This window comes from Strongylocentrotus purpuratus, unplaced genomic scaffold (genome assembly GCF_000002235.5).
Source record: "Strongylocentrotus purpuratus isolate Spur 01 unplaced genomic scaffold, Spur_5.0 spur5_scaffold_1, whole genome shotgun sequence".
Taxonomy (NCBI): domain Eukaryota; kingdom Metazoa; phylum Echinodermata; class Echinoidea; order Camarodonta; family Strongylocentrotidae; genus Strongylocentrotus; species Strongylocentrotus purpuratus.
Window position 1 is genome coordinate 46,329,264 of NW_022145594.1, and position 12,548 is coordinate 46,341,811.

At 35.7% G+C, this 12,548-nt stretch overlaps 1 protein-coding gene across 2 annotated transcripts; it reads left to right on the forward strand.

Annotated features, from left to right (window-relative positions):
- The first annotated feature begins 1,119 nt into the window (after nt 1–1,119).
- Nucleotides 1,120–11,356, forward strand: LOC100888373. 2 transcript variants are annotated; one of them, XM_030978343.1, is made up of 12 exons: nt 1,120–1,402; nt 2,875–2,965; nt 3,223–3,303; nt 3,588–3,682; nt 3,923–4,360; nt 4,560–4,800; nt 5,054–5,134; nt 5,373–5,467; nt 5,651–5,971; nt 6,280–6,357; nt 6,801–6,869; nt 7,915–11,356. In XM_030978343.1, the coding sequence occupies exons 2-12, from the start codon at nt 2,881–2,883 to the stop codon at nt 9,613–9,615; spliced, it is 3,285 nt and encodes a 1,094-aa protein (XP_030834203.1). In that variant the 5' UTR covers nt 1,120–1,402; nt 2,875–2,880; the 3' UTR covers nt 9,616–11,356. The 2 variants fall into 2 exon arrangements, with proteins under 2 accessions (XP_030834203.1, XP_030834204.1); XM_030978344.1 differs by lacking the exon at nt 1,120–1,402 and having other exon boundaries at nt 1,905–2,965.
- The last annotated feature ends 1,192 nt before the right edge of the window (nt 11,357–12,548 follow it).

Genomic DNA, 12,548 nt, shown 5'->3' on the forward strand with positions numbered 1-12,548 from the left:
GGATAATATATGAAGAGTTTCATTCCAAAAGGAGCTAAATCCACTTTGAGTAATTGACCTTTTTTTATTTCTCCACTTTCCCTTTAGCCATGGACCTTAATGTTGTTATATATTTTAAAGGTGTCCCCCTGGACCAATAATATATGATAAGAAAAAATCTATCAGTGTTTCCTGATTTTTACTAAATTTTTAGAATTTTTGTTTTCGTGGATTTAGCTCCTTTTGGAATGAAACATGATATACCCGGAAAATTTTATATTTTATATTTTCTCAATAAAGTCACTGAAATGTATTCAAATTTAGTAGCAAACCTTTCCTTTTAAATAATAATAGTGAAATCACAACTAAAAAAACCTTTTGAAAAGAAAGTAAACAACATATCCCATTTTCATTCCAAAAGGAGCTAAATCCGTTTCATTCCAAAAGGAGCTAAATCCATGATTCATTCCAAAAGGAGCTAAATCCACAAAATCTAAAAATTTACTAAAAATCAGAAATAACTGGTAGATTTTTTTCTTATCATATATTATTGGTCCAGGGCGACCCCTTTAAGATATATAACAATATAAAGGTACATTGCTAAAGGGAAAGTGGAGAAATAAAAAAGGTCAATTACTCAAAGTGGATTTAGCTCCTTTTGGAATGAAACCGATTTGGATTTAGCTCCTTTTGGAATGAAACATGATATTGTACCTAATTTTTTTTATACTTCCTGGTGAAATTTTCGAACGTGATATAGTGAATTTTGTCCCCATGTAGGAAATCATTATTTTAAGACAAATAACTCCATTTTGATAAAATATGGATTTAGCTCCTTTTGGAATGAAGCTCTTCATATATATATATATAGAGAGAGAGAGAGAGAGAGAGGGGGGCGGGGAGAGAAGGGTGTGATTGATGTGAGAGAGGGTGATATAGAGAGAAGAAGGATATGAGAGAGGGAGAGAAAGAGAGAGAGAGAGAGAGAGAGAGAGAGAGGGGGGGGGGGGGGGGGCGGAGAGAAGGGTGTGATTGATGTGAGAGAAGGTGATATAGAGAGAAGAAGGATATGAGAGAGGGAGAGAAAGAGAGAGAGAGAGAAGAGTGCGATTGATATAAGGGATAATATTATATATATCGTCGTGTGCCCGGCAGAAGGGCGTTAACTCAAAATTTGGTAAAATTTTCGATTTTCAAATTTCGGTAAAAACTTAAAGAGATTAACAAGACCTTTCGAATGATGTGCTTTTTAATTCATATAATTGCGTAATTGTTACGTAATACACCAAAATGAAAATGGCGCGGGCAGCCAAAAATCAAAAGTCTTCCCAGCAGAAGGTCGTAAAAGCGCGCGTGACGTAATTTTATTCCCAGCAGACGGTCGCGATCGGAATCCTGCTATCTGCTACGACCTCCGAATCGGGTAAGTATTTGTAATTAACTATTTAAAAAACAAAGACAAAGTATACATTTTCAGCAATTTAGGACAAAATAATGTTACTCTTACAGTAATTTTGCTAGATCGTGAGAATAATGTTGAAAATCTGCTAAAACATTGGACCGTTTGTATCGTTTTTGTTCAATCGGTCCCATTTGTGGATTTTTGTGTTTGTTGGTCTGTGTTTGTTATGTCTGTGAGTGTGAGCTGTGTGTTGAGCTTTTGGATGCGTGTATCAATCATATATGATTGTTTACGTCTGGAAACGATTCATATGTGAACTAGTATCTGGAGGCATTAATTGTGGGCTTTAAAAAAAGTCTTGGTTCATAAAAATAGGACCCAAATCAAATTGACCTCGTACTAGAGTAGAGTCTAGAGACTCTAGACTCTAGTCTAGACCTACTACTAGAGTCTACTTACTTTACTAGGCCTAGGGTCTAGTCGTTAAAGACTCGTACTATCATAGTGCAGGCGCAGGTCTACTCATACAGTCATATAGATATACTAGTCATTCTATTTGTATATGCCTCACTCCTACAAATCATTACAATGAATGCATGAAGTCTAACCATAGATTGGATGGCTATATGCCTATGGTATGGAGTATCTATGGCACATTATTGTTAATCATTGTAGGAGTGAGTAGATCTAGATGTAGGTCTATATATTTAATTTACAGTTAGACCTCATGCATTGTCAGAGTGGATAGAGCTAGCTTTAGTATAAAAACGATGCATGCGCATGAGTTCATCATATGATCTATCCGCACTCGAGTTGAGGCTGTGCGTATCTATCGCACAAAGCCAATACACACAGCATCAACGTGGGTGGATAGATCCTATAGGCTATACTATAATGAACGAATGAAAACATGCATCATTTGTTTTATACAATGAAACCCTGGTGTAATGCGTTATAACCTGACTCATGGATCCTGTCAAGTATCGACGTAGTAGTAGAAGTAGAAATATCCAAGAACATAACATTTAATGATACATAAATCTGAACATAATCATCATTGTGAAGTAAGTGAGTGATCTTAATCGAGTCCATAAACAAGATACAACACTGAGTCCTTTACTTAGTAGTGTGGAACATAAGGCATGGTATCAATTAATGAAAGCACACAATTAGGCGTTCAGGAAAAAAACATGGAGAGTTTGTCTGTGAGGGGATTCAACATTGAGGACCTAGAAATGAGGCAAAGAAATTAAGTAGATTTAAATCTAATTTCAATGTTTAAACCAAAATCTATGAATAATAAACAAATGTGTTGTATATTTCAATGTACTTTTTCTGAAAAAAACTGACGTAAAAGTGCATATATTGATGATATACATGTATGTTATGCGCATTTGATATACACTCCTTAAATCTAGATTATAGCATATCCATTTATATTCTATATACTATGCCGTTTAATTTATCAAGCTATATTCAACATTTGTCTACAGATCAGCATGGATTCTATTGCTGCCAGTGCTGCTTCTTCAACCTTGAACGATGATCCTGAGGAAAATGTCCCATTGTCCAGATTGAAAGGAGGTAAGTAAAAAAAAAAAAAAAAAATTGGTTTGAAGAAAAAATCTTATCCCTCCCCCCCCCCCCCCCAGATTTAGAGCTTGTAAATAATGCAAAATGCTAAAATAACAAGTGTATGTTCTTTTCAGTTGGTGTAATTTTACTTAGAGTATGTGATCTGGTAGAACAAAACCTTTTTACTATTCCGCTAAAGAACGCAGAAATAAAAACGTAGTGAAAATACTAATTATATTTGTTATACATTATCTTTTTATTTCCAGACCAGCGAACATTGACTTCCACCTCCGAAGTCATCGAGGAGGAGGAGGATAAGATATTATCTTCAAGATTGAAAGGAACAGGTAAGTAAATTAGAAAATTAATTGAAATAAAAAAGATATGTTTTTCTTTTTCATTTATTTAATCCCCAGATAAACTTATAAATGATGCAAAATGCTAAAATATCAGTTATTTATATGTACATATTCTATATGTTTAATGGGTGTTATTTCATTTCTGTATTTCCGTAGAACAAAACCCTCTTACTTTTTGAAAAAAGAATACTGAAAAGAAGAAAAAAAAATAGAAAAGTTGAGAAAACACTGATTATATTTGTAATACATTGTGTTTTTATTTCATTTTCCAGACCAGCTTTCACCTAGTCCCAGCCTAAAAGTTCCCCCCAAAACGAACAGCTCAACAGTTTCAGGTGACGCCCACATCGAAATGGATGAATTTCAGGTAATTTCTATTCTCTGTAATTTCATGAGCAACCAAATGCTTCACCTGTTGAAAGATTGTATATTTAATTACTTATTTATTTTTGAATCTACTTATTTTAAATTCTTTATCAAGAGTAAACTGTTTAATTTGATGACATAAAGGTTGAGTTACTTAAAATAACATTTAAAAAATTGACAAATGACAGGGATTATTGAGACTTATAATATGAATATACACTTTGTATGTTTGGTTTGATAGGTTATCACCACTGGCGGCAGAGCAGTTACACCTGGTAGCTCATCTAAGCTTGACTCTGCTGACGTGACACCTGGTAGCTCATCTAAACTTGACTCTGCTGACGTGACACCTGGTAGCTCATCTAAGCTTGACTCTGCTGACGTGACACCTGGTAGCTCATCTAAGCTTGACTCTGGTGACGTGACACCTGGTAGCTCATCTAAGCTTGACTCTGCTGACGTGACACCTGGTAGCTCATCTAAGCTTGACTCTGCTGACGTGACACCTGGTAGCTCATCTAAGCTTGACTCTGCTGACTTGACACCTGGTAGCTCATCTAAGCTTGACTCTGCTGACGTGACACCTGGTAGCTTATCTAAGCTCGACTCTGCTGACGTGACCATTGTCACAGAAGTTCCTCTGTGCAATGAAGAGCCAATGGAGCTGGATGATGACGAGGTACACATGTTTCTTATTACGTACTTAACCTTCTACATTGTACGTGTATGCTATGCACTTCTGATACACACTACGTTCTCAGGTTATAGGTTCTCAGTTTAAGCCTAGATGTAAATTAATAATAGCATATCCATTTATATTCTATATTCTATGCCTATTAATTAATCAAGCTACATGTATATCCAAAATTTGTCCACAGATCAACATGGATCCAACCACTGACATTCTGGTCCAATGGGATGATGGAAGTAAAAATGTGGTGGTCCTCGGTGATATCATGTGCAATCAGTCAGCACCAAAGAAGGGATCACAAGTCAGCATGCCTTGGCGCAAGGTGACATGGCATGGGGTGGTGTTAGCTGTTGCTGACAGTGCTGCCTCGTCAACTTCAGACGATGAGGAGGAGGATAATATTCCACTGTCAAGATTGAAAGGAGCATGTAAGTAAATTGGAAGAAGACAAATATATTTTTCTATTAATTTTATTTATTTCCCAAATGTAGAGCTTGTAAATTATGCAAAATGCTAAAATTTAAATTTAGATTTTATAGGTTTTATTCAGTTGGTTTTATTTTACTTATGTGTTCTGGTAGAACAAATTCCTATGTCTATTCTGATCAAGAACACAGACAACAAATTGAAAGTTGAGAAAACACTGATTATGTTTGTAATACATTATGTTTTAATTTCCAGACCAGCTAGCATTGTGTTCCACCTCTGATGATCAATATGATGAGGAAGAAAATGTCCCGTTGTCAAGATTAAAGAGAGCATGTAAGTATAATAGATAATAAATTGGTATAGAAAAGATTTTTTTGTTATTTATTATGTATTCCCCAGATTAAGAGCTTTTAAATGATGTTAAATGCTAAAATATAAGTTTATATGTTCAATTTGTGTTATTTTTCTTCTATATTCCATTAGAACAAAACCCTCTTTAATAATATTTGGAAAAAGTTGAGAAAATATTGATTATATTTGTAAGACAATATGTTTTTATTTCTTTTTCCAGACCAGCTTTCACCGTGTCCTAGCCCAACAGTTCCCCCAAGGATGAACAGCACAAAAGCTACCGATGACGCCCACATCAATATGGATGAATTTCAGGTAATTTCTATTCTCTGTAATTTCATGAAAAACCAAATGCTTCACCTGTTGAAAGATTGTATATTTAATTACTTATTTATTTTTGTATCTACTTATTTTAAAATCTTTATCCAAAATTGACAAATGACAGGGATTATTGAGACTTATAACATGAATATACACTTTGTATGTTTGGTTTGATAGGTTATCACCACTGGCGGCAGAGCAGTTACACCTGGTAGCTCATCTAAGCTTGACTTTGCTGACGTGACACCTGGTAGCTCATCTAAGCTTGACTCTGCTGACGTGACGCCTGGTAGCTCATCTAAGCTTGACTCTGCTGACGTGACACCTGGTAGCTCATCTAAGCTTGACTCTGCTGACGTGACACCTGGTAGCTCATCTAAGCTTGACTCTGCTGACGTGACACCTGGTAGCTCATCTAAGCTTGACTCTGCTGACGTGACCATTGTCACAGAAGTTCCTCTGTGCAATGAAGAGCCAATGGAGCTGGGTGATGACGAGGTACACATGTTTCTTATTACTCATGCTTTTACTATAAATACCACACATACCGGTCATACTAAAAGAACCATCAGAGCAGTGATGTAAAATGCTGCTCTTAAGTTTGATGATAATTGATTTGCTTCTGTTTTTTTAATTGAACCAGTATATGTGATTGATATGAACATGAAAATATCATAAAAGTATCAACTGTATTTGATGTTATTCATAGTATACAGTTTCACATATAATGCATGATTATGCAATAATAGTAAATACAAGAATGAAGATGTCTTATTGCATCAAATGATTCATGTCTTCCATAACAGGAAATCAATGTACCCGTCAATGATTTTCAGCCCGAGAGTGTGTCATCGAGGTCCAACTCTACCCAGAAAGAAAAAGTGGTAATATTGCTTTTATATTTAAGTTCAATTGTATTTCCACTATTTGCTTTAAAAGTGGTATTATTTTTTGCTCACTTGATTACTTTTAGTTCATCCCTAATGTATGCATAATAACTCATTGTGTAATTAAGTTTAGTGATAAGAGATTAAGGACAAAAATGACAAATAAAAAAATTGTAAATGGATATTCAAATGACATGAAACTTCAAGAGTACATTGCTTGTGTCTGTATCACAGAAGCAGTATTCATGAGAGATTAAGAATATATATGTATGCATATCAATCCGATCTTGTAACTTCATTTGTAATGTTATCAATATTTCAGAATTGTGTTCAATTTTCCTTTTTCTACGTATACTAAAGGACTTTGTTTCTATTATTATGGAAATATAACATTAAGTCCTCATAATAATTTATGACAAAATATTTATTTTTGTATTCAGCAAATTCCAGGACCAGTTCACAGCGTCTCACATGCCCATACTGGAAAAGAGCACCCCCAAATATGTGAGGTAAGATTAGTTAAGTTCTCTAAAAATTGTTACCATTTGCCACACTCAACCCAGGTGATGTAAATGGGTACCTGTCAGGAATTAATTCCTTGAAATGCGAGAGCACCGTAATGGCAGCAGTGCTAAAGCCAGGGTAATAATCTCTCTCTGCACATCAGAATAGTTTACTAGATCGATGGCACATTAAAAATGCTGTAGTATTACCTTTCATTCATATAATTTATTAGAGATGGCAGATTTCATGGAGTTATGATATGTTTTTATGCCTCCGTTACGAACTAGCCGGAGGCATTATGTTTTTGGGTTGTCCGTCCGTCCGTACGTACGTCCCTTCCGTACGTCACGTCCGTAGGACCCGTTCTCGTGATCGCGTTATCTCAAGAATCGACGAATGAATTCGATCCTGCCAAACTTGAACCTTGTATGTATCTGGCAGAGCCAATGAACTGATTAGATTTTAGGGTCATGAGGTCAAAATTCAAAGCGTCATACATGTGTATGAAAAATAGCTTGTAATCACCATATTCTGAGAACCTGTTAATTGATTACAATTCAACTTGAATTTGAAAAATTGCTTCTGTTTTGGTTTGTGAAATCGCACTATGGCGGAGGCATCATTTTCGACTGTGCGCAGTCGAAGTTCCTTTAGTTTCAATTATTTATTTTTATTTTTATTGATTTAATTTTAAAGGCAAACTATGGTAACAGGGTTCAAAAGAAATTTTGTTCTAACAAAAAATGTACTGGTATTCAAATTGATTTGCCCATTAGATATCACTATTGGGAAAGTTATTTATTTGAATGTATTAAACATCAAGTCAAAGATTTAATTAAGATTTCAAGTCTAAGTGAATTAATCCGGAGAACCTTTAAAATGTAGAAAGGCTGATTATAATCACTTGAATATGTATATAGCTGAAGGATATACTGATTTATTTTAAAAAGAAAGCTTTGTCAATTCAATTATTAACAGTAAAAATAGGATACATGCTAAGTGTTTAAAGTATACTAGTACTATGTTTCTTTTGTTTTACTGTTTTTACAGAAGAGCAAAGCAAGGAAAAGGGTTGCTCAGCCTCAGGAATGGCAGCAAAACATCCAAAAAACTAAGCGGATCCATGGTCAACCCTACCATTCACGAAATGGAGAGGCACGTGATGCACGTAAGGTTGGAGAACCATGTAAGGATTCGTGTAAACTTAGGTGCAAAGATAATTTCAACCCTGCTCAGAGAAAGGCAATTTTTGATCAGTATTGGCAGTGTGGCTCTTTTGAGCGCCAAAGAGATTTCATTTGTGAGAATGTATTTGATAAGCAGGGTAGTTCAGGCAAGAAAAAAAATAAAACATACCTTCTCCCAACAAATAATGGTAAGCAGAATGTGTGTCACTTGTTTTTCCTGAGAACTCTATCTATTTCTCAGAAGACTGTTCTCTACACATTACAGAAACGAGATGGGGCATTTTCAGCCAAAGATAGAAGAGGTAGACACCAACCTTCAAACAAAACAAGTAATGATGACGTGAACGCTGTGAGAGATCACATAAGGCAGTTTCAGGTCATTGAATCGCATTATTGTCGTGCATCCACTTCCAGGCAATATTTGCCTGCTGACTTGAGTCTACAGAAAATGTATGACATGTATGCTTCCCAAACCCCAATTCCAATATCTATCAAGGTTTATCGTAGGGTCTTTAATACTAATTTCAATCTAGGCTTTCATCCTCCAAAGAAGGATGAATGTAAGACTTGCTCTTGCTTTAGCAATAGCAACGCAGAGGAAAAAGAATCAATGGCAGTTGCATTTAATCAACATCTGAAGAACAAGGAAAGAGCAAGACAAGAAAAGAAGAGTGACAAAGAGAAGGCCCAGACTTGCCCAAACAGTGCTGCCTTCACGTTTGACCTACAGCAGGTTCTCAGCTGCCCATCTGCCCAAACATCAGTACTATTTTATAAACGTAAGTTGTCTTCATACAACTTGACAGTGTACAGTCAGGCAGATAGTGAGGTACATTGCTATATGTGGAGTGAGGTTGATGGGAATCGAGGTGCCTGTGAAATAGGCTCATGTCTGATCAACCATCTTCTCTCTCAACCTGAAAGTGTGACGGATGTTTCACTTTTCAGTGATTCATGTGCAGGCCAGAACAAGAATAAGTATATTGCTGCTGCATTATTACATATTGTTCGGACTTCTTCTATCAATGTCATAGATCAGAAGTTCTTGGAGTCGGGACACACTCAGATGGAAGTTGACTCTGTTCATAGCACCATAGAACAGGTCAAACGTAAGGTCCAGGTACACCATCCAGATCAGTGGCCTATGGTTGCATCCATGGCACGTCCAAAACAACCTTACCATGTGAAGCAGCTCAGGTTTGGTGAGTTCTTCGACTTGAAGAAACTTGCTGCAGAGATTCTGCACAACACCCAGAGAGATGTGTCTGGAGATAAAGTGCAGTGGACTAAGATGAAGCACTTGAGGTATGAGAAGAGTTCTCCTCTTACCATCAAATTCAAGTATGATTTCGATGAGGAGTTTCATGAGGTGAAGGTCTCTGCATCTGGCAGGAGGATGAAGAATTCCCAACTTGAAGCACTCTATGATTCACAGCTTCCGATAAGTGCAGCAAAGAAGGTTGATCTGGTGAACTTGTGCAATATGAATGTAATTCCTAGTGTTTACCAGAGCTTCTACAGAGATCTACCTGATGGAGATGGTCACCGCAATTGTGAAGAATAATTCACTTTATTCTGTCTTCCTTGATTTTTACTCTAACTTTTCAGTCTTCTGTTTCATTTACAGGATTATATTCACTGCCTGTAATATGTTGACGGTTTTGAGGTAAGTAAAAAAGAAAGCTGATGCTTTTGACTTAGACACTTGACTTGATCAAATGTCATTGTTTGAGTTGTAAGCAAAACATTGTTTTATTTAAACGATAAAGCTGCCAACAGAGAAAGCTAACAAGACTTTTCAGAGTTCTGAACTTGGAGGCTATATGTTAGGATGTTTGTGACCAATACTAAACACAAAAGCTCTTTTTAGAGCTGTATGTACAATGATGTACACACAAACTTTTTTTGAGAGCGCTGATATAATCTGTTCTCATGGTTTTGTACACAAAAGCTCTTTCAGAGCTATAAAATGTACAGAAATGTACATAACAGCTCTTTTCAGAGCTACATACATGTTCAGTAATAAACAAAAGCTCACGTTAGAGCTAGAACGTGCTCATCACAGAATACAAAAAGTTCTTTTAAGAGCTACCATGTTGTATTTTCTGTCGTGAGCGTGTGCTACAGTTTCACTTATTGTAATACTTTTTTTAAATATTGCCTTTCATAATGCTGAAATATTGGTCAATCCATTTTCTCTTTTGCTAACATACTGCACAGTACGTTAAATGCAGAATACAAAAAGTTCTTTTAAGAGCTACCATGTTGTACTTTCTGCCATGAACGTGTGCTACAGTGTTACTTATTGTAATACTTTTTTAAAATATTGCCTTTGATAATGCTGAAATATTGGTCAATCCGTTTTCTCTTTTGCTAACATATTTACTGCACAGTACGTTAAATGCAAAATACAAAAAGTTCTTTTAAGAGCTACCATGTTGTATTTTCTGCCATGAACGTGTGCTACAGTGTCACTTATTGTAATACTTTTTTTAAATATTGCCTTTAATAATGCTGAAATATTGTTCAAGTATTTTCTCTTTTGCTAACTTACTGCACAGCATGTTAACTGCAGAATACAAAAAGTTCTTTGAAGAGCTACCATGTTGTACTTTCTGCCATGAACGTGTGCTACAGTTTGACTTTATATTGTCATACTTTTGTTATATTGCCTTTAATAATGCTGAAATATTGTTCAAGTATTTTCTCTTTTGTTATTACTGCACAGTACGTTAACTGCAGAATACAAAAAGTTCTTTTTAAGAGCTACCCTGTTGTACTTTTTGCAATGAACGTGTGCTACAGTTTCACTTATTGTCGTACTTGTTTTTTATTTTGGCCTTTGATAATGCTGAAATATTGTTCAAGTATTTTTCTTTTGTAAACTTACTGCACAGTTTTTAAAACTATCTACATATTTATTGTGATTTCTACATTTTCTTTAGTGCTTTTATTTTTATATGTACAATGGCAAACAAGAACATTTTAATTACTTTGAAGGATTAGAATAATAGGTACTTTGAACATGAGCTGTAAAAAAATATTTCCAATTATTATGCATTGAATAGAATCCAGCAAAGATTGTAGAATATGAATACAAAAGCTCATTTTAGAGCTAGAACAGGTTCAACGCAGAATACAAAAAGTTCTTTTAAGAGCATTCTGCCATGAACGTGTGCTACAGTTAAATAAGTTCCAATTTTGATATGCAAACATCATTGATAATGATTTATCAATTTTCAGGGCTTAAATTAATCCAAGGCCACCAAGGCTATGGCCTTTGATGCCCCTTTGATTGGCCTCAATGCCCCTCTCATTGGCCTTGGAGATTTTGTGTGCCCTTTCCAATTCTTCCTATTTGTGCTGTAATATAGAAATGTGCCCTACAGAAAAGTGGCCTTGCATGCCCTAAAAATATTGAAATTTAAGGCCTGAATTTTGAATGATTTTACATGTAATTGTAAAATGAACTGTACAAAAAATGATTCCAGTTATATTGCAAAAAAATAAATTCAGTCATAACCATGACGAAAGTGTCCATCTTAAAATTTGATTGCTTTGTACTATTCAACGTTTATTCTAATTTAGTTAGATTTGTTTATGGGAGAAATGTGTCTGAGAGAGTAATGTTCTAGAATGATAAAGACTAATTGACAAGAAGATAGACACGTGACTGCAAAAGAGAGGTAACAAACGATTATGAGATGTGATTAATGGAGAAAGAAAAAGAGAAATAGAGAGAGAGAGAGAGAGAAAGAGAGATAGTGATCGCTAGAGAGAGAGAGATACAAAGAATTGAGAAGAAATTGTACATAGTGCTTGGTGTGCCCCCCCCCCCCCCAACAAATGGTATACCAATACACATTTGATCATTGACACAAATAAATAAAACAAAATGGATTTACATCACATTCTCCCCCACAGGAGTTGAAAGACACCTTTTGTCTATTTTTCAATTTTTGGACTCAAGAGGGCGACAAACATAATGATATAACCCATTAATGTGCAAGAATATAACCCATTAATGTGCAAGAATTGAGCTTGTGAACAAATATATGTTGTTAAGAGGGTCATACTAATTCATCAAAATTTTCCTCCATTGCATGACTATGCGCCGAGCGCGTTCACGCCCTTCTGCTGGGAACAAATTTGCGCTAAAGTGTAGTTTTCCTTCCCGGCAGAAGGGCGTAACACCGTTCACGCCCTTCTGCCGGGAAGAAAAACACTGCTTTAGCGTAAATTTGTTCCCAGCAGAAGGGCGTGAACGGAAAAAGTGCTTATATCTTTAAAAGTTTTGCACCATTTCATATCATATTTAGGTTGATGATTCTTGAATAAGTATTTTATCATCGGGTGAAATTTAGAAACATTTAAACAGTAATTACTTCAAGAATGTCACCTGCAATGAGGAGCATATTCTTCAAACGCGATTTTCTCGAAACGCGGTTTTTCGTGCGCACATGCGCTTACGCCCTTCTGCCGGGCACACGACGATAT